This window comes from Chroicocephalus ridibundus, chromosome Z, assembly GCF_963924245.1.
Source record: "Chroicocephalus ridibundus chromosome Z, bChrRid1.1, whole genome shotgun sequence".
Taxonomy (NCBI): Eukaryota; Metazoa; Chordata; class Aves; order Charadriiformes; family Laridae; genus Chroicocephalus; species Chroicocephalus ridibundus.
Genome location: NC_086316.1, coordinates 75390920 through 75416483, shown reverse-complemented (window position 1 = coordinate 75416483; position 25564 = coordinate 75390920). Strand labels below are relative to the sequence as shown.

The following is a 25564-nucleotide window of genomic DNA, read 5'->3' as shown; positions in this document are numbered from 1 at the left end:
CGATTGAGCAGGACCATGCTTTTAGCTCAGCTTTGTTTAGCTCAACATCTCTCTCTCTGGCATTCCTGAAGCACCCTCAGCAGTGGTGGATGGGGTTGGTGTGTCTCAAGGACTCACATTTCTGCCATGAGCCATCAGCGTGTGAGGTGGAAAGGCACTGAGTGCCTCCCACCATGGTCATGAGTGGTCCAGCACATGGCAAAGAGTGAGGATGCCCATCCCTCCTTTGGCCATGCTACGGATGGGATCATGATGAGCCAGAAGCTGTACCCTAAGCATGTTTGTGCTGTTTCACCTGCTCATACCACTTTCTACTTGCTTGAGAGAGGCATGGACACACTGAAGGTACTGAGGGCTACACCAGAATATCCATCCTTTAGGAGGAGGTGGCAGGCAGCTCCCTGTGCTGGGTTACAGCCATGAGGTGTGGCGGAGAGGTGGTAGCCCTGGGGCTGCCTGGCTGTTGCAAGGATGGGCAGGTTGTATATGACGCCTGAGGGTGAGGGGTTATGAAAGACCTGTTCCTGCCCAGCGCTTGGTATCAGAGGTACAGCCCAGGCAGCCGTCTGGCATCTGGGGCTGCTCTCTTTCCAGTTCACACATCACCAGAGCAGATTTGTAGCAAATAGGTGGGAGGCTTGGGCTGCTGATGGATGATTTTGCTGTACAACTGCAGCAAATGTGGAAAGCTTTCTTCCTTCTTGTATGTGGGGGTGTGCTGACCTTAGCAGCCAGTGGTGAAGGCAGGTGAAGGAAGAAGCCTGAGGCCAAGACAGAAATATGTTGGGCTTTTTTTCCACCTAGATGACCTATTTGTGTCCTGGTTGTTGTCAGCAAGCGCTGCAGGTACACACAGGGCTTGTGTCCAGTGTGAGTGCAGCACGTGGGGCTCCCCTGAAGTGGTGAGCTCTGCTGCAGCCCGGCTCTGGGAATGGGGTGCACCTCCTTGCTGGAATTCATGGGTGGGAGAATATGTTGTGCATTGAATTCTCATGCCCTTAGAGCATGGGGGAAGGAGGCAAGATGGCAAAATGCCTGCCCTGCACCTAGGATGCTGTGGGTAATGAGATCAGCGTTGCTTGATAAGCCGTTTTCTGCTGCCAAGCTGCACCCTGTGGTGCCCAGTAGCACCTATCCCTTCCTCCCCATGCCAAGCAGGATGGGGACCCCTGGTATTGTAGGGACAGGCATGTTCTGGCACCTCCATCTCCCTCACCTTGCTTCTCAGCAGTCACCAGCCTGCAGTATCCCTGCTCCCCTCCTTGCCTGAGACTGTGGAGTCAACCATGCTCCCCTTCTCTCACTGACTCGCCTGTGATCAAAGAGAAGTCATCTCCTAGAAGACAGTCCCCTGCTTTCTTCTTCCTCATTAGTGCCTGTAATCTCTTGCTGCCTATGAATCTCTGGGACAGCCCGTCAGTTTTTAGCGGTGTTGCTGAGAGGGGCAGATCCTGGGAGGGAGGTGCAGCAGAGGGATGCTCACTGCAGAGGCACAAGGCAACACGAGCTTGGGGTGGGGGAAAAACGTGCTGAATAGCTGTTTTGAGGAGGAGGATACAAATCTTAATGCTGGGAACAGATATGTGAATAGGAGTGGTTCTGAGGGAGCCCCTTGTCTGCTGCATTGCTGTGTCTGATTTTTAACAAAACAGCCCCCTGACTCCATCTGCTCTGGTGTGCGTGTCTGTGTCACAAGGCAGGCATTGCTGTCAGTGAATCGGTTAATGCCAGTGTCCTGTGGCAGGGACAGGGATGCAGGCAAGCAATCCGCCTGCCAGCATTTATACCTCCTGGCGTCAGCATTGGCAGTGCTGGTGGAGGACTGGGGAGGGCACCGAAATAGTTTCCATTCTCCTCTCTGCTGTGGGAACGAGTCTCCTGGGTAACAAACGCTCCTTGTTCCGCACAGAGCTCCACAGCTGAGACTCTCTGTCTCCTTCCTCCCTGCTGCTCCCCGACTGTCCCAGCTGAACGGGCCAGAGATGTCTGCTTGAGCCTGCCTTAATTAACGCTGACAATACAATGGGGCTGGCCGTACGGGGGTCCGGGGGCTGCACGCTAATGGGGGTACAGTAAATAGTCTCATTGACTGCAGCTCGGGGGGAGCGAGCCTGGCAGGACGAGCTTTCAGCTTGCTGTAATGGCCAGGCGCGGAGGTACGTCCCTTGCTCCTGCCTCCTCCCTGGGGCTTGTTCCTGATGCTTGAACAAGACCAGGGGGTGATGTCGGGTCCCGAGCACCCACAGGCAAGCAGAGGGCTGTGGAGTGTGAAGTACCGTGAATGGGGCACGGGTATCGGCCTCTCAGGGGGCACCTGCGGAGCCTGAGCTTTGGAACGGGCTGAGGGATCATTCCCGGTGTTTCGGAGGTGAGTAGCAGAGCCGTGTCTCCCATGCTGGCTCCCGTGCATGGTGAACAGGCTGCACAGCCCACAACCAGCCCAAGGCCATTTCTTTCTTCTCGCTGGAAGGGTCTCTGCACTGGGGACAGCCCTGGGTTCCTGCCTCTGGAGCCCTTGGTGGGAGCCACCCACCAGCCCCTGGGTTTTCAGTCAGAAACTGAAAGAGTTTTCTCAAACTGAAAGAGGGTAGATTTAGATTGGATATCAGGAAGAAATTCTTTACCGTGAGGGTGGTGAGGCACTGGAACAGGTTGCCCAGGGAAGCTGTGGATGCCCCATCCCTGGAGGGGTTCAAGGCCAGGCTGGATGGGGCTCTGAGCAGCCTGGTCTAGTGGGAGGTGTCCCTGCCCATGGCAGGGGGTTAGAACTAGATGATCTTTAAGGTCCCTTCCAACCTAAACTGTTCTATGATTCTATGTGATTCTGTGAAATCCGATTTGAATGTTACCTGAAGAGATACTAAGGTTTCTGAGGAGAAACTAAAGGTTTCTGGTGGTCTGGGATCTGAGGCAATTGACAGCCGCTTCCAGTAATGAGTTTAACATTTTTCTGGCATAGTTTTTTATGTTGGCCTCTCCAGAGGCAGAAGCTTCTGCAAAATGTTGTATCGACCAGGCTGTTGTATTTGTTTTATTTAGTTGCTGCTTTGGGTGCATGATGGCATAGACCAAAAAGTACTCAGGCATGTGAGGGTTCTTCATGGCTCTGAACTGTGTCTCTGTGTGACATTTTTACCTCTTCTCTGGCTTACCTGCTCCCCATGGAGCCTTGGTTTAGGAGGTGGGGTTTGGTTCGGGCTCATAGGAGTTGTTTTTGCTGAGGTGGATGCCCCATGTCCTGAGCTCAGCATGGGGTGGTGGCTATAGGAGCGGGACCAGGTGGCAAAATGCAATAACGTGAGTGGTCCCTTCATGGTGGTTGTCTCAGGGCAGCTGAGTTTCTGGGGTGCGTGGTCACGCTCAGACTGTCATAGAAAAAACAAAAGTAACCACACACATCCCATGGCGAAGCTCCCTGTGCCCTGTCAGGAGCTGCACTGACTTGCCTACGGAGCAGGTTGCAGCTGCCGCTGGTGAAAGGGGGATGATGGAAAAATCCCCTCACATGGCCCCAGGGTAGGAAGAGAGCCTGGGCTTTTGCAGGTGGTGGTCCATGGCTTCGGGGAGGAAGATCTGCTGTGGATTGCTTTGCAGAGATACTGGGATTTAGCCCGGGTAACGGGCAGCACTTTAATCAAGTGCTGTAGTTAATAGTTGCTGCGATCTTGATTTTGAGATTCCCTGTGGGACTGGAGACATCCTGCCCCTGACAGGTGGGTCTGGCACTGGGGGAAGCGCTGGTGGCTGCATCTCGCTCCGGGGGTGGCTGTGTTTCAGGGGTGCTGTGTAGATAGTGTTGATGGAGCTCTTTTGGACAAGGCACTATAGAAATGTAAAAGAAGCTTCAAGAAGCTTCTTGTAGTCATCCTGATCTCTCAGTTATAAGTCCTCCCATCCTCCTCCGTCTGTGTATTCCTTTGCAGACTAGCATTTTATCTCCAAGGGCTCTGGCTGCCATTACCAACAGTAGGAACATCGCACTTCAGTTCCTTTTGCTTTCCTTTGCAAAGCCAGGAGAAGAGATCAGACAGCTTGCAACCATCTGAAACCCAAGCTCATCACAGAATAAGATGCTGCAGCTGTGTTATATGTCATAAGACATCTATATATACAAGTCTTTATATTTCTCCTGATGCTACCTTCCCGATTTCCCAATTCCTGTAGGAATCCATCCTCCATCTTCTGGCTCGACTTGTCTCCCCTCCTCTCCTTCTCTGCTCCCTCCCATCCCCTGCCTCGTCTGAGGTCCCGCAGGGACTAATTGCAAGCCGGCACGGCGGTGCTGTGGGCATGCTTGCTCCTTCACACGCAGCAACGTCACAGCGGCAGCAGCAGCAGCAGCAGGAGCATTGGGGATGTGATTGCGCAGACCCTCTGCATTGCCAGGGATGCAGCTGTGAAAAAAAAAAAAAAAAATTAAAAAAAAAAATTGACTCTGTTTCCCACAGCATCCTGGTGAGAGAGCACGGAGCCCACTGGAATCCGAGTGCTCAGCAGTGCCGGAGCAGAGCGTGTTCAGTGAGAGGAGGCAGGGAGCCGCGGATCTGTGGAAAGGTGAGACGGAGAAATGGTTGGGGTGGGCGTTAGTCGTACGGATGGTTTTCAGGCCGTTCGTTGTCCTGCAAAGCGCCTAGTTTGTTTTTGTAGAGATTGCCAGCTACCCGATGGAGCTTAAGGATTTTAGGATTGCTTTCTCTCTTTGGAGGCTGTGTTGCTTCGGAGCTGCTGTGATTATAATGGATGCGAGCGAGTGAGGAGGCTGGTGTTGCTGCGCAGAATGTGTGTTTGTCCATTGTAGCTTTGAAATAACAGTTGTCATGTCCGGGGCTGGTTGTGCGGAGGCGAGCCGTGCTTCGCCCCGACAATGCCGCCGCACAGCTCTCCATTGTGCCTGCCATGACAGACGAGCCCACACGGATTGTTTTGGTCCCGCCGGCTACCATGCTCTCTGTGCATCCCTGGCGGTGATGCTGTTGTGCGGCTCAAAAGCTATTTTGACAGGCAGCGCTTCCATGAAAAGCCAGAAACAAAGGACGCAGGCAGAGGAAAGGCTGCTGTCAGTGTGGCTTTTGGCTTTTTTTATTTGTTGTTTTTTGTTTTTTGTTTTTTTCCTGTCCCTTTTTTTCTAAATACTGGTAAATCAATTGCTCAAAAGGCAGTAGGATAAAATATTGTGGCAGATAAAACCCTGCTCTTCTGCTGAGGGATGCACGGGTTCTGTGCAGGCTGGAGTCCTTTGTGTTTCCCAGGGTGTGTCTGTGCCGGCTGTTAAATGGATGCTTTCTCCCTGCCTCTTTTCACAGATCGGATGAGAAAGGTTATCTAGGAATGGAGGAATTACTGCTTTTAATTATGGAAATGAGGGGTCCAGGCTGGGTACCAGTTACTAGAGCTTAATTACATGGTCTTGTTATAGCCAAATCCCTCTTTTCCCTCCCCACCTTCCTTCTTCTTCCCTCCCCCACCCTCTGCACAAATCCTTCCATCAAATTGCCTCTGCAAAGGCAAAGGGAGAGGGCTTGAACAAAGAGAAGGGTATATGGTGGGATAGAGGTATAGATGCTGGAGGGGCGATGTTCAGGATGACAGTCAGCAAGAACAATAAGGTAAAGGTACAAAAGAATGACATTTCAGTACGCGTGGTACAGTGATGGGGCTGTAGGGGAATGTACACATGGGAATGTAGTAACAAAAGGGGATAAACAGCAGATGCAATCGTTTCGGGTTATGGAAGGTGCTGAGCATGTGGGGTTGCAATTGCAGGTGTTTTGGGGGAATGTGGTGTTAATGGAAGCTGGATTAGCGTTGGCTGTTGATGAATGGATCATACAGGGACTGAATTGATGGGTGTCTTAAAGGTATATGGAGTATGGGGGAAGCAAATATCTGATTTTTTTTTACCTCCAGACACCTACAGTCTTGTATACTGATGTTGCTAAAAACCGAGTTTAGCAGGTCTAACCTATTACACAAAAGCTTTCTGTAGCTCTCCAGTGACCAAGAATAATTCAGATAAAGCATCTTCATCCTGTCAGGAGTAACAGGATGGTAGGAAAAGTGTAGATAAAATGGTAAATGTTTGGCAGAGGTGTAGAGGAACTGTGGAGAAGAAGAGGCGGGTGTGAGGGGCATTGCAGAGCTGGAGGAACAGGGGGTTGTGGGTCAGAGACAAGCAGTAGAGGGCATGGGGAGGAAATTCAGGGATGTCATTGTCAGGGAATGTAAATGTGTCATTTGTGCTGTTATTCTCCATCCTCTAACTATGTTCCCTGAGGTGGTCAGTGCTGTGTGCAGCTCCAAGGGGTTTGTGGAGGTGGCAGCGATCCTCAGCACAGCCTTTTCTGCAGCAGTTTTCTGAAGGAACCATTTTGCTGCTGCAGGTCCTCAGTTTGGTGCTCTGTCTCCATCCCTGTGGAGTGGCAAGGCTCTCCAGCCTTACAACAGGTGAAGGAAGAAGATAAATCCGGAGTTTCAGTGCAGGGTGCCAGGTGGGAAGGAGAGGGCTTCCAGCACAACCATGGAGCCGAGTGTGTTCTGCTCGCAGTTCTGTGACAATGTCCTGGAAGCACCATAGGGCATCCTTCTCATCCCGATCTCTCCCTGGGACCTGGGAACCCTTTCTGTGTCTGCAGGTCTCTGTCCCATTCAGCTCCCATGGGAGCAGGGAGCAGGATATGCTGCGCTTGTGGTGCTGCTGCAGAACAGGCTCCTGCAGGAGCTGGGTGGGGGATAACAACGGCACATGCGTGTTTGCAGGTCCATCGTGGGTCAGAGGACAGGAAATGCAACAGGACATACCCATGCACAATACACATACTTTTATCAGGGTGTGGAAGAAAAATTGTGTATAGTTTGTGTGTACAAGGCTTGCCTAAAGGAATAAAAGAAGCTGATGCAGCCTCCTTGTCCGTGTGGGGTGGGAATGTTCCCCAGGACATTCAGGCTGTGACCAGCTCGTAGGTGCCACTCTTACCAGAGCATCTGTTAAGCAGTGAGAGTGCACAGATAATCTCTGCCTTGAGATGCTTAAAAGACGGGCAAGAGCTTCTGGTGACTGAAGCTGACCGAAATGATTCACAGGAAGGAGACATAATTGCTGCTGTGTCTCTTCCTCGCTGCATTGATGCAGAATGCTGGAGATAAAATGCAGGTGGATCTCTGGATCCAAGGGACCTGGACCTGCATTGCAGAAAGTGCAGGTGGCCCAGGAGAATATGCCACGGACTCCGGAATGGCCTGCCCATGGCTCCATTTCCACCTCTCAGGTGTCTGAGGCTGTGATAGCAAACAAAAAATGAGTTCTCTATCCCAGAGATCACAATTTTCTTCCAGTCTGATGTTCCTGGTGAGTCAAGATCTCACTCTGGTATTAATCCTGATAGACAGATGGTAGCCCACCTTTTGCAACCCCATGTTGTGCTTTGCCCCATTTTTAATTTATTTCCCAGTCTTATTATTCTTTTCTGATGTTTTTTGAAAGCCTTGTGTAGTACTAAAGGCAGGCTGATAAATCTAACGTGGGTCACTTCCCTTCCTGTTTCGGAACAGGTACAGACCTTAACTGTATTATTTGCCAACCACACAGCTTCCCCTACTTCCTCTCTTTCTTCATGGTTAATTTTGTCAAAAGCCCTGTTGCCAGCTGCCATCATGCAACTATTCTTTCCTTTTTCTGGAATCAAGAGTATCTTGTCCTGCTGACTTCAGCGCATTCACCTTCTAGAACTGGTTTCCACTTCAAAAGCTCATTTCCTTTTCTGTACCCTCTTTCCTCTGTATTATCTAACCTGTCGTCACCACAGCTTCAGTATTATTCTTCTTGCCAAATCAGCACCAAAGATATTGTTTTAATTACCTCTGATGTCCTTCTTGGTGTGGTTATTCATTCAGGTTGGTCAGGAGCCCTGCTTTTCTAATTTCCTCACCTTGCTTGGTCATTCCAGATGGTATTTTTTACTTATGATGTACATTCAAAGTATTTTTCTGCAGTACTTCTCCAATCTCTTTGTTCTTGTTGGCTCTATAACTGTTTTCCTTGATACACTGGAGATCTGCTCTTTAAAAATTAAAAAGGTTTCATTACAGAGCTGTTTGCTTTTTACCCTTCTGTTTAATATAAACTGGGTCAGCTTGAGATATTCAGATGAGAGCCACTTCTATATCGTAGATGGTGGGCGATAACTCATCCCAGTGGCCACGGTTCTGACGGTTCAACCCAAGGAAAGCAAACCAAAAGTGAGGGATGGGGAGATCTGTGCAGGTGGTTGAGAGGCGGAGGGTTGGAGGTGGAAGTGCCTCCCTCTCAGCTGTGGAATCACAGGACAGTACTGGATGAGGAGATTTTGTCCCTGCATTTTTGGGAGCCATTGAAATCGAACCGGGAGTGGGAAACCTCACTTGTCCGCTACCTGCGCTGCTTGGTGAGAGGAGTCCTGATGTGGATAAACTGCTTCTGGCAGTCTCGTCTGCAAGTCCAAAAGAGCCAGGACTTCCCCCCATTACAGAGCTATGCCAAAGGCTGCAGGATGAGTCTTGAAGTAGCTGAGGGAGCTTGGCTGGCAGGGGGTGAAATCCATAGCAATGATCAATGACAGCGGTGTTGGTAACCAGCCTGAGCAGGGATTTGTCGTGTTATCTGCTGAGCAGGTTCCCTGCATGCCCTAGCGCTCGCCTGGAAGTTGGTTACTCTCCAAAGAGGAAGAAACAGGCTGTCAAAATGGCTCTAGTCCCTGATTCTGCTCCAGTTTTCTCTCTTGATGAAAATTATTTTAATGTTCATTTTCTTAAAGAAGTGGGTCAAAGCAGAGGCATACCTGTTAAGATGAGCGCAAGAGCAGGCATGTCCACAAATTCTTCCTCTCCCCACCGCAGTTGTGTTGCAGCCCTAGGGGCGTGTAGACAGTGTTATTTTTCTTTCTTGTTGAGTGAGGCTGCTGGTGGTTGTATCAGCAGATAGGGAAAAAAGAAGAAAAAAAAAAAAAAGGCTGTGGTTGTTAACTCTGGTAAATGGAAGGAAGGCACGAGACAGAGCTGTAATGTGGGTGAATGGCCATAAGGTAGGTGGTGGCAGCTTCTGGCTCAGGCTGACCCTCCGAGTTTGCTGGGAGAGAGCCCCTGTGTTGGTCTGTGCGCGGTGCTGCGGATGTGGGGCTGGCAGTACCTTTGAGTGACAAATAATAGATATTTGAGTGATGTCGGCAATGCTTTGTACTGACCCTTGGCCAGTGATGGGAAACTGGCACAACCACCACACCTGCTCTCGGCTCCAGCAGGAGAAGAGGTTCCCTGGAAGCAGAGACTGAGTGTCACTGCCCTGTTGTGCTTTTTGGGCCACTGGCACAGATACCTTGGAGTGATGAGAGCTAGCAGTTCCTTCCGGCAAGAGGGGATTTTCTTCTCTGGGAGTTACAGGAAAAAAAACTCAGAGCCTGTATGGAAGACCTTGGCAAATCAACAGCAGATTTTCACCTGAGACATCCCTGGGACCCACTGTCACCTCCATGACTAGACCGTGCACTGTTCTTAAGGAAGGGTGGGACACATGGACAAGAGATGGGGACTGGATTGGGGGAGTCTGCCTTCCCCTTGGTTCACAGATGTGCAAGAGACTCAACCTGAGCGTTTGTGGCTTTGGCAAATGCTCAGGAGCTCTCCTGCATGCCAGTGCCAGAAAAAACCCTACATACAGTTGCAGGAAAACGAGTTTTTCGCAAGAAATCCGGTTGTCATGTGAGGTTTGAGCTGATGAGTTGCTTAACTGTGATGCAGTCAACCCTAGGGAAAATTTGTGCTCCTGGGTGTTGTCTAACACAGACGCGGTTCAGCACCAATTAGATCATCTCTCTCAGCTGCTTCTGGGAATGGGCTCTTCAGATGTTACTCTTCAAGGGAGCAGGGAATCCTTGCTCCCCACATATCTCATGTAGGGACTAATCTCATTGATTTGTTTTAACTCCAGAACTGTGCCTTATTCTTTGTAAACTAGCACCAACTGCCATCATTTCTGGAAAAATCTGACCTAAATGCTTTCAGTGGGCAGGACCTTCTCCATTCTGCTCTGCATGCATTGGTGCAGGAGCAACCACATCCTTACTTAGCCTCCTTTTGCCTAGTAGGTCCAATTCACCTGAATTGTTTACCAGGCCACCTTCTTTTGGTGCCTCTCTGAGGTTCCCATAGCAAAGAGCAGGGATGTGTGCCTCGTGCTGCATTGTCATGCGTATTCTGTGTAGCTCAGATAGCATAGCTGTCCTCACAGATGTCCCTTTCAGTGGGGAGAATGACCTGTCTGGACCATTGCACCAGTGCAATTTACTGCTCCTGACAGTGAGCATGGTTCCAGAGACTGCTTACTTGGCATTTTTCCCTGTAGTCCCACCCTCAGACCTTTCCCATTAACTCATGTGGTAGAATCATAGGCCCATATATGAGAAGATCCAGTAGCAGGTATAAATAATTCGTATCTGTGGTCCCAAAATATTGTTGGCCCACACAGCATATCTTCCCTGGCTTTGCCTAATTCATTCTAGTGATCGATACCTGGAGTGGCACATCAGCCCTGGGGTTTGGCTTAGTCTGGTTGACCTCACCTTCGCCATTTGTTAGTACGTGAGAAGTTGCAGTCATTTCCAAGGGATTTCTTACCTGGATGTGGCTTACCATGAACAGTGATTGTAGCTTGACCCTTCAGAAGAGCAGCAAGTGGATTTAATCAGGCATCTGCACTTAGCTGTTTTCTATAGGCAACAAGCTGTTCTCTCTTGTCCATAGTCAGTGGCATCTAGCTTAACCTGCTGCTGAGATTTATCCCCAGCTGCAGGTCATAGTGCATGAAATGGCCATTGGGGAGATCATCCTTCTTACCCAGATGTCTCCTCCTGCTTTCAGCTCCATGTCATATGCCTCATTTTCATTTCTGCAAACACATATTATTTATAATTACAGTAATTGTAAAGCACTCTGAAGGTGGTGATGACTTATTACAGTAAGCCTGACAGCCTTTTCATTCCCATGTGCTTCCCTCCCCTGTTTCCTCTTAGACTGACAGGTTTTGGGGAGGACTGAGTCAGGGAAAAGGTGAAGCAGCATGGAGCACGGGGGACCTTGGACATTCCTGGAGGTGTCTAGACCCTAGTACAGTAGGGCTTGCCAGTTCATGGCACAATAACAGAGGAGGAAAAGAGGAACTGCCAGAAACAGATATGTCCCAGCACTGACAAACAATGGCATGAGGGTGGTTAATGCACAAAGGTGACAACACTCTAGTCACACATCATTCAGTTTATGTTTGACCATATCTTGTTGAGAGACTGATACTAGTCATTGACCCACTGGGGTTTCCGTTCTGTGTGCTTCTGTTGGTGACTTTGCACAAGCTTCTGAGGCCCCAAAGCATGTCTCCATCTCTGTAACCCTGACCTCTCCCAGGTTTTGTGCTACTGATATGATTTGGTACTGCATGGTGAAGAAACACCCAAGTCTGAAGCAACGTTTTTGTATTTGTCCTGGAGGTACTGAGAGGTGATTCCCCTCTGTACCACAGCATGTTCGACAGACAGTGTTTTGATCTACTGCCTTGTTGTCTGCTTTCCCCTTGGCATGAGTTGAGGTTGAAAAGAAAAACCACAACAACCTCTTGGCCTGCTCATCAAAACAAAAGGGGAATCTTCTTTCATGGAGGCAAGCCACCAGACCTCACTGATTTAATGAGGCAAATTCACCAGGGAAAATATCCTTCAGCCTGGATCTTAGTCAGACATTGAGGACCCCCTTATCTCTTGGTGGACCAGAAAGAGAATTTGCATGGGGACATGGAAAACATCTCCCGACATGCCTACACCAAGAATTTGTGCAACGTGAGGGAGCAAACCGCCCAAAAGCCACACTTCACAGACAGCAAAAAGAAACTCCTCTCCTCAGAGAACAATCCCCTGATTTGTTCTGGCCTAGTCTTGTTGCAAACCGCGAGTTTTTGAACTTGATCCTATGTTATGTAAGTGTGTGTAACAGAGTATAGTCACAAAAGTACACTTTGTCAGGTTCCAAATCATTAAATTGATTAAATTGATTCAAACTCATTAAACTGATGTCATTAAACTGCAAAAAGTACCTGAATGTCATAAGCAACTTTACTCGGTGAACATCTACATATGAATGTTAGGGTACATAAGAAATGGAGTGGAAAATTATGGTACAGAGTCTTTTCATGTTGATACAGAAAGTAAGGGACATCCCACTGTTGACTGGGAAACTGTGTGCAATTAGTCACCCCAGCTCAGAAGCATGACTGCAGAGTTGGAGGGCATTGAGAAACTGCCCAGAAAACTGCACAAAGTCCTGGAAAACTCTGATAAGAGGAAAGACTGAAGAAATAGGAGTTATTCATGTTAAATGAGAAACTGTAGGGTTAATGATATGAAATAATGTACAGAGAGAGTCGACGTAGAGAGAAACGATGTAGAGAAAGATGATAATGATTTCTGTGCTGCCCTGCTTGTAACATGGAAGTATACCAGGAAATTAAGGAGGATTATTTGAAACTGATAGTAGGAATAATTTTCGCATACTGTGACTGTCCACAAATCTTGCTGTCAACCTTGAAAGCCCATCATGTCTTGGCATTTGTGAGAATAAGATGAGCCAGTGTACTTATAGTATGTGTTCCGAAGTTGTAGAGTTTTGAAACTTCATGGTTGAGTTGAGGCCTATCTCAGTGTAAGGGTTTAGGAGAGGTAAGTTCTTCATCACCACTTGTCACAGGTACTTATTCTTTTCTCTGAGACATCTGGTACAGAAAGGACGCAACAGCTTCAAGAAAGGAGGTGTCCAAATGTGAGCATGTCCTAGCTGGGAAGGAACATCTGGGAGCCTACAGTCTTAAAGTGTCTCCTCAGCTCTCTCAAACACCTTTTAAGTGATCAGAAGCAGGGTGGTCATCCCTCTGGTAGTCTTGGTGTGTCCCCTGGGACTCTGACCTGCTCTTCCAGTACAGAGCCAAGGATCATCCCCATTTGACCTCCTTTTTTCTCCTAGTGAATAGGTCTATGTATCCTCTGCAGCACAGCAAGACTTTCCTCAGCAGAAGACCTTGGTTAATCCAGGGTTATCAGATTTAGTTAGTTAGACACTTAATGCTCTGTTGAGCCCAGTCATTCCAAGCCTAATTAGCACATGAGCTGTCTTGTGGAGCGATATCCTAAAATAAACTGTGCCGAATAGAGCTCTACAAGCTGAGCTTGGTTTGGGTTTCCAGCCCCTGCAAGGGATAAATTTCTCCTCTCAGAAGAAAAGTATGTGTAATCATTAGGAGTGCCTGGGCTGCTTCATAAGTATTTTATTAAGGTTCTGGCTGGCCTTTTCTTAGTTCTGTTGCATGGAAAATATTCTGTTACGTAAATTGATGCTGCGGTTTCATCCAGATCCTCTGAGTTCTGCCTTGCTGCTGGCCATGTGAACACACAAACACACACACACATCACGAAGACACTTGGAGAGAAGTTGGGGACCAGACCAGGGATCTGGGAATACTGTTGTACGTGAGCAGATTGAAGAGCTTGGGACTGCTCTGAGAGGCGGCGAATATAGTGGAAAATATGATACTCTCCCTGCCCTAGCCCCAAGGACAAGCAATGAAATTAAATGCCCATATGTTCAAAAGCACTGACAGATAACAACTACTGTGGTGTGTAATTTGATGTGGAACTCACTGGTTCAGGAAGTTGCAAGCCCTGAGAGTTGCAAGAATTCAGGAAAAAAAAAGTGACACTATAAAGTCACTATCATTGTGTAGGGTCCTAACTTTCTTATGGGCAGGTTATGAAACCTGCTTCTACATGTAAACTGTTCCCATATGGAGGAGGCTGCCTGTGATGGGTGGGGAGAATGGAGCAGCTGGTTACTCATTTGCCCACTTTGGGGTTATTACACCTCATGCAGAGCATCTGAACTCTGCTGGCAAAGGCAGAGGACGGGGCTTCACCCCCCCTGATTCAGTCCACAGACATCTGTGTTCCTGTGCTGAAATCAAAACTTCCCTGTAGCGGTTGATCCATGAAGACTAAATATATTCATCTGTCCATTACATCTTTCTCCTCCCTCTGGTTCTCAGCTAGTGGCAATAGTTGCCTTTGATGTTGGTCTTTCTTAAGAAAAGCATTCTTGAGAGACATGTTTTGGTCAGGGAGGTCGTATCAAGACCTGCCGTGGAGTGCAAAGAGTGTTTTCTAATCTTGCACAGGCTTGCTGTAGTCCAAGGTTTTGTCCCCAGTACAGAAGCTTTTTGTCCCATCATCTTGGGAATCACTCTGCCTTTTTTTTTTTTCACACACCCTGAAATTGGCAAAAGTAAGATTCAGATAGCATTTGACCTTAATTACAGAGGATCTGTTTGTTCAGGGACCTGGCCAAAAAAGGGTCAAGAAATGCACAGTCTTAACAGTAATCAGGAAAATTCCCTTTTCAAACCTATGCTACAGAGTCTTTTCCTCCAGCTACCTTCAAGGAATTGCAAAATCCATCCTTTGGTCTTAAAGCAGTTGGAAATCAGCAGCAAAAGTATATGTAGTCCTGGTGTCCTTCAAAGGGCAGGATAAATTTCATGCATTAGTCTCATCAGATGCTTCCTTGATTGGGCTGTTACTCAGCCTTTTTGCTCTGTAGCATGCTGTCATCCCCAAATCAGGGTGCTGCCAGCCTCCAGACCATTGAATTGATTATTGCACATTCCTGCTTTGGAGAGACAGAAAATTTCTTCCTGCGTATCCAGTTATTGCTTCTGGTCTTGCCAGAACTACCTAGAGTTAGGAAGGGTTAAAGTTTTCTGCAGTCTTAGGAGGAGTCAGCAGTTGGCCATAGCTGCTGCTTGAAAAACCATTGAGATGTGCACTGTGAAGAGGAACATCTAATAAAACCAGGCTGCTGCTGGGATGTTTTCGGTTTGTGCTTGATTTTGGAGCTCCTGATCTGGTTGCACACAGTGTGTATTAAATTCCATGTAGGATTCCATCTTTTAAAAATAACACAGCTCTGCAGATGCAGGCATTCTGTCTGTCTGGCAGAGCGGATGCCCATCACTGGTGGGTAATGCCATGCCTGCATTGCATCTCCTATTTACTGGGACATGGCTACCTACTCCTGGTAGCAAACCATTGCACCACTGCTGTGTTCAAGCCTGAAAATAATACTGCTGGGGCTTTTTGACATTTCTGGCTGGTTTATTTACGGTGGCTTGTGGGGTGATACTTCAGTTATTTCAAGAACTTGGCACTACTGTGGTTTTACTTCAGTCTCACGTAGCTTCCTTTGCTGCATGTTCTGCTTTTGTTATGTTGCTTCCTGGGGCTGTACATCTGTAATCTTCCATCCCAGAAATGTTTGGTTTTCACTTGGTAGTGAGTGATTCCTACATACATGGAGCTCTGGGCTAAATAGGCAGTAAATATGATTTTACAGCCTCTTTAACTGAGTCGTCTTAAGACTGAGTTCCTCATTTGTTGGGCTTTCTCCAGTGATCACTGATGTTTTTGCCTTGCAGGGAGAGTTCAAGATTGTTTTGCAGCTGTGATTCCTGCAAGGGAATCTTTTAATCTGGATGGAAAGGAAGGAATAGTGAAGGTATACAGCCGTGGAGTGGCTGGAGTTTGTATGGGTGAAATCTTATTCACTGTGGAGACAGACCTTTGTCCCTTTCAGGGCTTAGCTCATCTCTTTTCACCAGGGTGATGGACGATCTAGAACTACTTGAGATGGAGCTGTTCTCTGTGCTTTTTCTTTGTGCAGGCGCAACTTGCTTATGAAATTATCCTCCCATAAGCCTTGGATAAGCAGAGCCTCTCCTTTGCCATGATCTGTGTAACACCAAGTTGTCTGAAGCCAGATTCCAGTAAATGTTGGGGAGGAACGCCCTGAAGCCCCAGTGGAAGTCATTCGTGACCACTCATTGAGAAGTCTTTCCAAAGCATAGTAATTCTAGGGATGCTTTAGATCCCCAGCAACTCCTGAAATCTCCAGCGCTGTTAAGAATATCTCCATCCATACGAAGCATCCGTGCCCTCTGCACCTCTTGCTATCATCTCAGGAGCCTTCCTCCCTGCAGTGCATACAAGAGCAAGAATGGTTGCTCGTTCACCATTGCTTGTAGCCATATAACAGCCTTCAGGAGCAGTTTTGCCATAATGTACGCCTGCAGGCACAGGTCAGAGAGACGGCTTTGATGCTGAGTTTGACGCCCAACTCCCTCAGCAGAACACTTTGTCCCCTGCCCTCCTGTGGCTGTTGTGGTGGAGACTTTGGAGCTCGCAGCTCCCAGGCATAGAAGTTGGTGGGAAAACCTTCAGTCAGCACTTCTGCTGGCTTTGGCTCTACCTGTGTTTTTGTCACTACTCATCTGCAGCCTCTGGTTCCTAGGGTCCTCAGTTGGGCAGGTCTGTAAAAGGAGCAGGTTGATGAGGCAGCCAGATGACAGCCCTGCTTTGCAGCTAAGCCCTGGCCAAAGCTGTGCAGTTAAGGAGGAGTTAAGCTTGGAATCTTCAGCTACTGATTCTGCCTGGCAATTTCATTTGCTTACAGGATTTTTTTTTTCTTTCTGCATGGGTTCTTGAGTGCTCTGGGAACACTGAAGCAGCCAGGCTCCAGCGCCCAGGCAGATGCATGTTCCAGAAAGGAATTGTGTAATTTCTGCTCTTGTAAGATCTCCAGTATGCTTCCAGAGTGCTCAGGCAGAAAGGTGCTCTAGAAATGTAGTCCCTCCTCCTGCTGCTGCTGCTACTAGAGTGTCTGTGATAAGAAAGGATTTATTGTGTCTGCAGTTTAATTCAGCAGCAGTTTCGGTGTGATCTTAACAGCTAGAAACATCAGAGTCTTTTTCTCCTCTGCGGATTTGCATATAGTAATTAGGAGCATATGTGGTGGGGGCTGGGGCAGTGGACGGCTGGTTGGGAGAAGGAGGAACAGGTTCCAGCCCAGATCACCTCCGTGGATGCTCGTGAGTCATGGCCTATAAGAGGCACCTGCCACATGCCAGATGATGAGTCACGGAGCAAGAGAGTACAGAAATGGGAGAAACTGGTTCGGTCACTGTCCGGCTCCTGTGTTAGCTGCTTGAGCTATTTCTGATGTCTTGTGTATCTCAAAATGCACAAAGCAGCTGGGGGTTCTTTTTTCTTCTGACTGGGAGGCAGTACCTGCCCCATGCTAGTTGTGTCATTGGCAGGAATGCACATACCTACCTATTGCTTATTTTTGTCTCACCCACCCTCTCATCTCTGCTGGCAAGTGAGACCCTCATCCCTGACCTGCGCTGCTCCTTGTGGCCTTGAGCACAAGGGCTGTGATCGATCATCACGTGCTGCAGCTTCCATTTTGAACACATCATAGTCTTGTATAGTTCTGGGATGTAATGACGCATTAATCATGGGCTTAGTCAGGCTGTCCTGGAAACCTCTGGAAAAAGCCGTGGCCCAGGCAGCACCTCATTGTGGAAAGAAAAGGGTAGTGGTCTTTTCAGGAATCACGGATTGCTCAGCATCACAAGAGGAACTGGCCCGAGATGAGGCAGAAATTTAGGGAGCATTTAGTCTTTCTATCTTGCTGCAGCCCCCTTCAAACACTGAGTGCTGGAATATTCACCCTGGGACTGGGCAGACCACCCTTACTCTGCTCCCTGTTCCCCGCGGCAGGGAAAGAGAGCTGGAGGTTTAGAATGAGTCAGACAACTAGTATTTCCTTTTACACCTTTTATTTCATTAAATGTGCTGGATGATTTACTAAGGCATTTAATGAAGGCATGAATTTGGCAGAGATGTATTAGCTGGCGAGAAATAAATGGATGACCAAACAAATACCACTGCAAACTCCCACCCTATAACAACTCACAGGCTTCATCACCTCCACCCTCTTCTTACTCACCCCAGTGGTTCAGACCCATCCTCAGGCCACTCATGCTGTGCCCCTCGCCCTATCCTCTTCACTCACTGTTCCCTGAATGCCCTCCAGCTTCCTGGAATTTTCCTGTTAAGTTTTTTTTTTTTTTTAAAAAAAAAACCCAAACAATTCAGTACTTTCTGGCAGCTTTTGGAGTGGTGAAGCTGGGGCAGGGACGAACTGCGTTACTGGGGTGCTGGAAACTGTGAGCCCTGAGATCCCCCACGCCGTCTGAAGAGTGGCTTTCAGTTTGCGTTCAACTCCCAGACCTTTTCCCTGGAGGCAGACTTACAGGGAGTAAATTGAATATATCTCTCCCCATGGAGCAAAGAGGAGATGTCTGTATTGTGCCCCTGTCTGCAAGCTCACACAAACTGTTTCTTTTTGCAGCGTTTCTGCTCATGCTTCTTTTGTAGACTTGTGTGGTTTCTTCAGGCATGTTAATGCAAATGCTCTATGGGAGACAGGGATTCACATGGAACAAACAGCTCCAATACAAAAGGATTTTTGCTGGTTCATCTATGAAACTGAATGCCCAGCTTTTAACCCCGTTTTTCCATCTTTCACCCTTGAGTGACATCACGGATCTTGGTCAGTCTGAGGAAGATGATGATGATGACAGTGAAACCATTGCCATTCAGACAGAGGCAGCAAGAACCCTCACAGTTAAAGGTTTCCATTGGGCCCGCAGTTTCATAGATGAAGTGACAGAGATTTGTAGAAACAGTAATCTGTTCAGAAAAGCCAGCCTCCAAAAAGCCAGCATTGCCTCCGGCTGACAGTTCCGATGATTTTGCTCCTGAACCTTCATCCTCTGTGCTAAATGTGCATCCCTTTTGCATTTAAATCAAATTTGTATATCAAATCTCTGCTTGCCTCCCCCGGTACTGCACTACATTTTATGAGGAAGCCTGGGTCGCTGTGTGTTGAACGCTGCGGCTCCCTGCGTGGAGCCGGGTATTAATCAATCAGCGATGGAACTCCAAAAGCGTGGACGGAGGGGTAACAGATAGCGGCGTATGCCTGGTGGTATGTGACCACCACACCTAACGCATCAGCACTTGGAGGCGAGGCTGGTGTTTGCACCAGCCCCTTCTAATGGAAGCAGAGCCTTGCCAGGCCAGTTTGGAGGCAGCTCTGATGGCTTCTGCACCTTCTCAGCAGCGTTGCAGAGGCAGGAGGTTGTACTGCAGAAGCCGTGGACCTGCACCAGCCACCCTTAAATTGACACAACATTCTCAGTCTTTGAGGGTACAAGAGGGGAAGGGTTTGGGGACCTCTATGTAGGGCTCAGCAAGGACTGGCAGGGCATGAATCACAGAATCATCTAGGTTGGAAATGACCTTTAAGATCATTGAGTCCTACCATCAACCTAACACTGCCAAGTCCAAGTCCACCACTAAACGGTGTCCCTCAGCACTACATCTACCTGTCTTTTAAATACCTCCAGAGATGGTGTTTCCACCACTTCCCTGGGCAGCCTGTTCCAATGTTTCATAACCCTTTCAGTGAAGAAATTTTTCCTAATATCCAATCTAAACCTCCCCTGGTGCAACTGGAGGCCATTTCCTCTATTACCTTTTCTGGAATGAAGCATTCGCAGGTAGTGAAATGTCTGGCCTTCGCCTTCTCCAGGCAACCCTTAGCACCTCAAAGGGCTGACAGAATAAATAACCTATACCTCCCACGTAGTAGCAGATGATATCAGTATGGAGAAGGCAAAGAATTTTGACATTTGCAAATAAAATGGCTGCTCTCCTGATGCGTCTAGAGTCATGGTGCTCCCTGCCTTGCACTCCACAATACACTTTTCTGGGCAGGGATCATGTTTGCTGTTGTATGTGTAGGACTGAGCAGGACTCAGCACACAGTGAGCTTGTGCTATTGCAAATGATAAATAACAAGAATGAACTGATCGGGCAAAAAGTGTTCAGGTAGAGACTGCTTATCCACATCTGGAAGCTTCCCCATGCAAAGCAGTGTGAGGGTTTTACAAAGAGCTGATCAAAGCCAGCAGAATCTGAAGCTACTCTGCTTGCTGGATTTTATGCCCTAGTGTCAATCCCAGCCTACCAGACTCTGAATAGGAAGAGGGAGGATCCTTCTACAGTCTTCCAGAATCGGGGGGGGAGAGTCAGGGGGTGGTACAGCCAGGGAGGATGCTGGAATAATGGAATAATCCCTGCGCTGGTAGTGCTGTTGCCAACCTCTCTGCATCACTAAGAAAGGAGAGGTGTCCCAAGGCAGAGAGGAGGAGTATCTAGGGCACAGAAAAAGTCATGCGTATCCCTGGGGAAGCTGTCAGAATGGTTCCTGGCAGGAGCTGGCTGCATGCCACCGGTGATACTGGACCTCAGAGCCTTGTGCAGGGAGCAGGCTGCCGGTGCAGGCACAGTGGGCACCCGTCTGCTGCAGCATCTGTGGCAGCCAGGGAATCGCAGCCCACCCGGGGAGCCCGTGCTGCCACTGACACCCAATATCTGGGCAGAGTTGCATGTTGCAGCCGGAGCTCCAGAGAGACAGCTGGGAAATGGCTGTGTGTCAGCTCTCTTGACGTTTTGCTGTCACATGTCAGCGTGTGCCTGTGCAAGCCTTGTCCTCCCACAGCAGCGGCTGCACCAAGGTGAAGCGTGCCTTGCTGGTTGTGGGGCTGGTTGGCAGGTCGGTGCTGGTGCTGGCAGCCGGCTCCAAGCAGCCATTTCCCAGAGGCAGCGGAGACCCGGTGCTTCAGCACTGAAGTGGTGCTGTCATCAGGGTCCGTATCCTCAAAATGATGCTTTTCAAGCGGTTGCGTTGTGACAACACTCAAAATACAGCAAAGCCTTATGGAGAGACATAATCTAAGAATTCCAATCAGCTACAAAGATGGCAACAAGGGCAAGGGAGGCCTGTATGAGCAGGTAGGCACTGGGGCACCAGCTTTTTTTGCATAATGTTGGTGGGGGAAGACAGGATCAAAAGGAGCTCCTGCTGCTCCATCTACCATCAATGGTGCACAAGGTGCGACATGGGGCACGAACATGGCCCCAGCCGTTGGACACCACTTTCAGCGTGTGTGTGCTAGGCATGGAGTGAGGAGCTGCCGTTACCCATGGCAATTCTTCAATAATGTGATCTTGGGAATCCCTGATGTAAAAGATCTGCTCCCCCATCCCACCCCCAAACCAGGCTGAGGACAGACTTGTTCGTTTCAGCCCCTGCGGCAGTGGCTGTGGGGAAGGAGCCAGAGGCTTGTAGGGCAGAGGAGTCACTGGAGGGGCACTGAAGGATGGTACAGGCATTAGGGAGATTAGAGGTGGGTGAGAGTTTAGGGTCGCACAATAGTCCAGCTGGATGTGGTCCAGATGGTCCAGGTGACCTCTCTACTTCAGAGTCTAATCCTGGCTGAAAGATCCCAGGGGTAGCAGACATGGGGGTGAGCGTGTCCCTCATGTAGGTCTCATGATGATCTCTGGTAGAGTCTACCAGAAGGCTTGTCTGTTTGGTAACACTGGTGTTAGCATAAACTTTTACATCATTGTGTGTTTACTGTAAACACTAGGTCCGTCTCCATCTTTGTATTTTTTTTCCTGCCAGCATCATCCTATGTCTGTGAGAAGCACTACTATGCGTGGGAGGAAAGTACTGCTTTTGATCATTATTTTTTTTTAGCATCCTTTAATAGCTATTCTTACGCCATGACGCTGAAAGAACTGAAGTTCCTGATCTTTCTGTGGAGCTGTCTCATTGCTTATACTGTTGTTCTAACTTCACTTATCCCACATTTCTCAATTTCCCTCCTGGGCTCACATGTGCTTTTGCAGCTCTGCTCCAAATCCATTATCATCCCATAGTCAAAAATGATGGGGTAAGGTAGGCAAAGACAGATACTGTGAATGATGCTTTCTGGAGTCTGAAGGTCAGTGGTGGCCACAGACCCAGGGTCCTGGAGTCCCGAGCAGTATCGCAGTATGTGGTGTCAGGCTGCTCTGAGCACTAGGGGTGCCTGGATGAGGTATGGGATTTGGATTGCTGACCAAGGGTGTTTAGGCCAGGGTTTTCAGAACAAGTGGTGAATCTATGAGAGCACTGGGTCATTTTTTAATCCCTCAGGATCATCCTGGATCACTCTTCCCTTTTGTGGTTTCTCCCTTTCCTTTTTGCCTTAGGTGCCTTCCCATGCATGTCTCTGCATTGGCTTATCTGAGCTGTAGAAGGGAAGGCAAGAGGGAAACCCCCTCCAGAATGTCCTGGAGGCACTTGCAGGCTGGACCTTGGTGTTAGATGGGGAAGGAGGAATGAATATATTCTCTCCTCCCCCATATCAAATGCTGGGTAACATCTTCCTCTGGCTTTATGAGAACTGCTACTTGCTGAACACTGAGGGAGGGGAGGCTCTTAGTGCCCTGCATGTACGGCTCCTGGGACTGTGGGCTGTGACAGTCATACTGTTGGGAAGTGCACCAGGTAATAAGATAAGCAGGTAAGAGCCACAGATAGGCAGAGTGTCAGAAAAGTGTGAATCGGGCACCCTGGACCACAAGAGGAACCCGATGAGGCTTAACCATCAGCAAAAAGCCAGCAGAAGGCAATGTGGTGGATGGGACCTATTTAGCCATCACCAGTGGCTCCCCATGGCCCCACTGAAGGCATCCGCCCCTTTTCATATGAGAGGCCCGTGTGTGCATAAGTAGTTGCATACTTTGGCATGCTCCCCTGACGCCATTGAAAGACCTCAGGACCTCATGAGGGCTCCTGGACTTTGGAGAGGAACGGTTGTTGCTGCTTTCCTGTTCCCATCTGTTCCTGCTTTCCAGTCTCTGCCTGGACTTGTACGTTTCTAATGATGCCAGGCCTGGCAGTCCAGTTCAGTGTTTGGTTTTTAAAGGAAAGTTCAAGGTACCTAAAGCGTGGCAAAGATATTTAATCCAGTGTCAGAAGATGGACTGCTCTCACCACAGTGCAGCACTTCATTTCAGACCCTGTGCTGTCTCTGTGTTTTCCTGTGGGGATACGGTGCCATCCACAGTGAGGTCTTCGTTTGTCCCAAAGCCTATGCAACCCTTAGGCTGCTTGAGTGAAATCAGCCGCTCACTTCAGATAAGTTTGAGAGGGGTCAGCTGGAAGCACAAGTGTTGTTCCAGGAGCCTGCAGGGAGGGGATCATGTTTGTCGTACATTGCCATGCTTTCCCTGAAGAAGGACAACTCAGGACCTTGTGCTCAGGTACTTGTGCTCACAAGGACCAGTCTGTTTGGTCCTTGTCAGCCTGTGAAGTCGTCAGTCAATCAAGAATGCTTTGAATAGTCACTGCCTTTCCTGAGAGGTGACTTCCTTTGTGTTTTTGTCTCTCTCTAGGTATCTGAATTCCCTCATGAGAAGTGTCCTTCCTGCCTCTCATGTGCAGCCCTACCTGTCCATGGGTAGCACTAGCTTAACTGATGTCCTGAAGAGCATTCCTCACCATGGATAGTCCACCCAAACTGACTGGTGAGACGCTGATTGTCCATCACATTCCCCTGGTGCATTGCCAGGTCCCTGATAGACAGTGCTGCTCCGTAAGCAAAAGGACCAACCCCTTCTGCCAGCCAGAGCTCAGCATTACACGGACCTCTGCCCTTCCAGACAGAGACCTTTCACAGACTGACTCCTTGGTGTACAGCAGCTTTCTCCAGACCTCTGAAACCTCAGCAGAGGCCTCAGACAATAAAGAAGGCAAAGCGAGGGATTTGATTGTCCCTAGTGTCAGCAAGCGACACAACCCTTTCCTGCTGAGTGAGGGTGAAGACGTCAGCATCTTTGGGGATGACTTGGGTCAAAAATCTTTCCACCTTCACAACTCACTTGTGTCTGGCAAGCCTCCCTTTCAGCTGCACGAGCTGGCCTTACCCCCTTTCCACCTCCACGATTCCAACCACATTGTGAAATCCTGGAACATGTCCAGCCGGTCCGGTGTGGTAGACGGGCAAGAGGACAAAATCAGCAGTGACGACATTCAGAAGAGGAATAACGCGAACAGGTGCCACCTGAGCCAGGCCTCAGAACGCATGGAGCTGGATGAATGCAGCTGCCATCGTGGCAGCTCCTCCAGCTTCTCCTTTGATGGTGGTGACCAGGAGTGGAACCAGAACACGGGTGAATCGCTGAGGAATCAGGATGCCCTGCACAGCCGGACATGCAGCTGTTCCAGCTCAGAGCTCCAGCACTGTCGCTGCTACAGTTCATCAAGTCAGTCTGAAGTGAATGACCAACAGATGGGCTACATCAGTGACTCTTCCTGCAACAGCTCTGATGGGGTGCTGGTGAACTTCAGTGCTCTGTACAACAAAATGAATGGCCATTCTCGATCTAACCTGAATTCAGCCAACCTGTCCTGTGACTCTTCCTTCTGTAGCCACTCAGACACAGGAGCTTTTTACCTGGATTTGCATTCATCACCCACAGAATCCAAGATGTCTTGCGAGTCGCATCACCCAGAGAGTTCAGGGAAGGTGTGTGGGTGTCAACACTCCTCCTCACCTGTCCTTGATGCTAACTGCAACTCCTACCACCTCCACTGTGAGCCTTGCGTTTCAGAGAGCTCAGACCTCACTGCCTGCTTCCAGAGCCAAGCACGGCTCGTTGTGGCTACTCAGAATTATTATAAGTTAGTCACATGTGACTTGTCTTCCCAGTCATCCCCCAGCCCAGCAGGATCTTCCATAACTAGCTGCTCGGAAGACCATACCAAAGGTAGCCCAGCACAGCCCACTGAATACTATCTGTTCAGAAGACCTGACCTGAGAGAAGAAGAAGATAATGTGGAGTGCAGTGAAGAGGAGGCAAAGGGAGAAGCCACCCAGAACATGATTGAGGGTCAGGTCTATGTGAATGCGTCACCACCTAACCTCAACGCAAGCCGGCAGCGCTCCAGGAGCTATGATCAGAACCTGGACAGGAGTCCCAGCAGCAGGTTGGGCTCCTTGGAGCGCATGGTGAGCTGTCCGGTCAAGCTGAGTGAAAGTCCAGCAATACCCATCCAGAGTTCCCCCCCAAAGCGAGTGACATCTTTTGCTGAACTAGCTAAAGGCCGGAAAAAGAATGGCACCTCTCCACCACTCCGGTCCAGTGGTGATTCCTCCTTGGAGTTCTCCCCAATCCCTGAGACACAGCGGGATTGCCCAACCTTCCTTGAAGAAAGAGCTCGCCGCAGCCAGAGTCTTCCACCCATGCCCTTTGTCCATGGCCTGAACCAGAGCTGCGAGGGCTTCTGTTTGAATCATACTTTTGGGGATAGCCAGGCTTTGTGTTCCACCAAAGACTCGGTCTCCAGTGAGAAGGTCCCCAGTGGGCATGGGGCAGGTGAGCAAGCCTCTCTCTCCCTGCTGATGGAGGCAGATGCCAGCTTCTCAGGTGGCTCTGCCAGTGGCCACGGACAAAGAGATGTTAGAGCTCGAGCAGATGGTAAGGACCCAAACTAGGCAGAATGGAGAAGTAAAAGGAAAGGCTGCTCTTTGGGACATGAGGGGAGCAGCAGAGGAACCTGCATGGTGATGGGAGACCAGTGCCTGTGCAGTTTGTTTCCTGGTCTACCCCTCTATGGGAAAAAGCCCTGCTGTGCTTATTTCAGACCCAGATCAGTGCATGTGTCTTCTTGTACTTCTAAAGCCTCTTGAGGTTTTCCGCAA

The 25564-nt window shown here is 49.0% G+C and overlaps 1 protein-coding gene across 7 annotated transcripts in view; it reads left to right on the top strand.

Annotated features, from left to right (window-relative positions):
- Positions 1–25564, top strand: part of RUSC2 (RUN and SH3 domain containing 2) — a 62286-nt gene that overhangs the window by 20853 nt on the left and 15869 nt on the right. For 4 of the 7 annotated variants that reach the window (XM_063319676.1, XM_063319681.1, XM_063319675.1 and 1 more), the window contains 2 exons: positions 4449–4554; positions 23256–25340. In XM_063319676.1, coding sequence (XP_063175746.1) covers positions 23363–25340 — 1978 coding nt within the window. In that variant the 5' untranslated portion in view covers positions 4449–4554; positions 23256–23362. The remainder of the gene's footprint in view (positions 1–4448; positions 4555–23255; positions 25341–25564) is intronic. The other 3 variants (XM_063319678.1, XM_063319679.1, XM_063319680.1) reach the window with 2 other exon arrangements.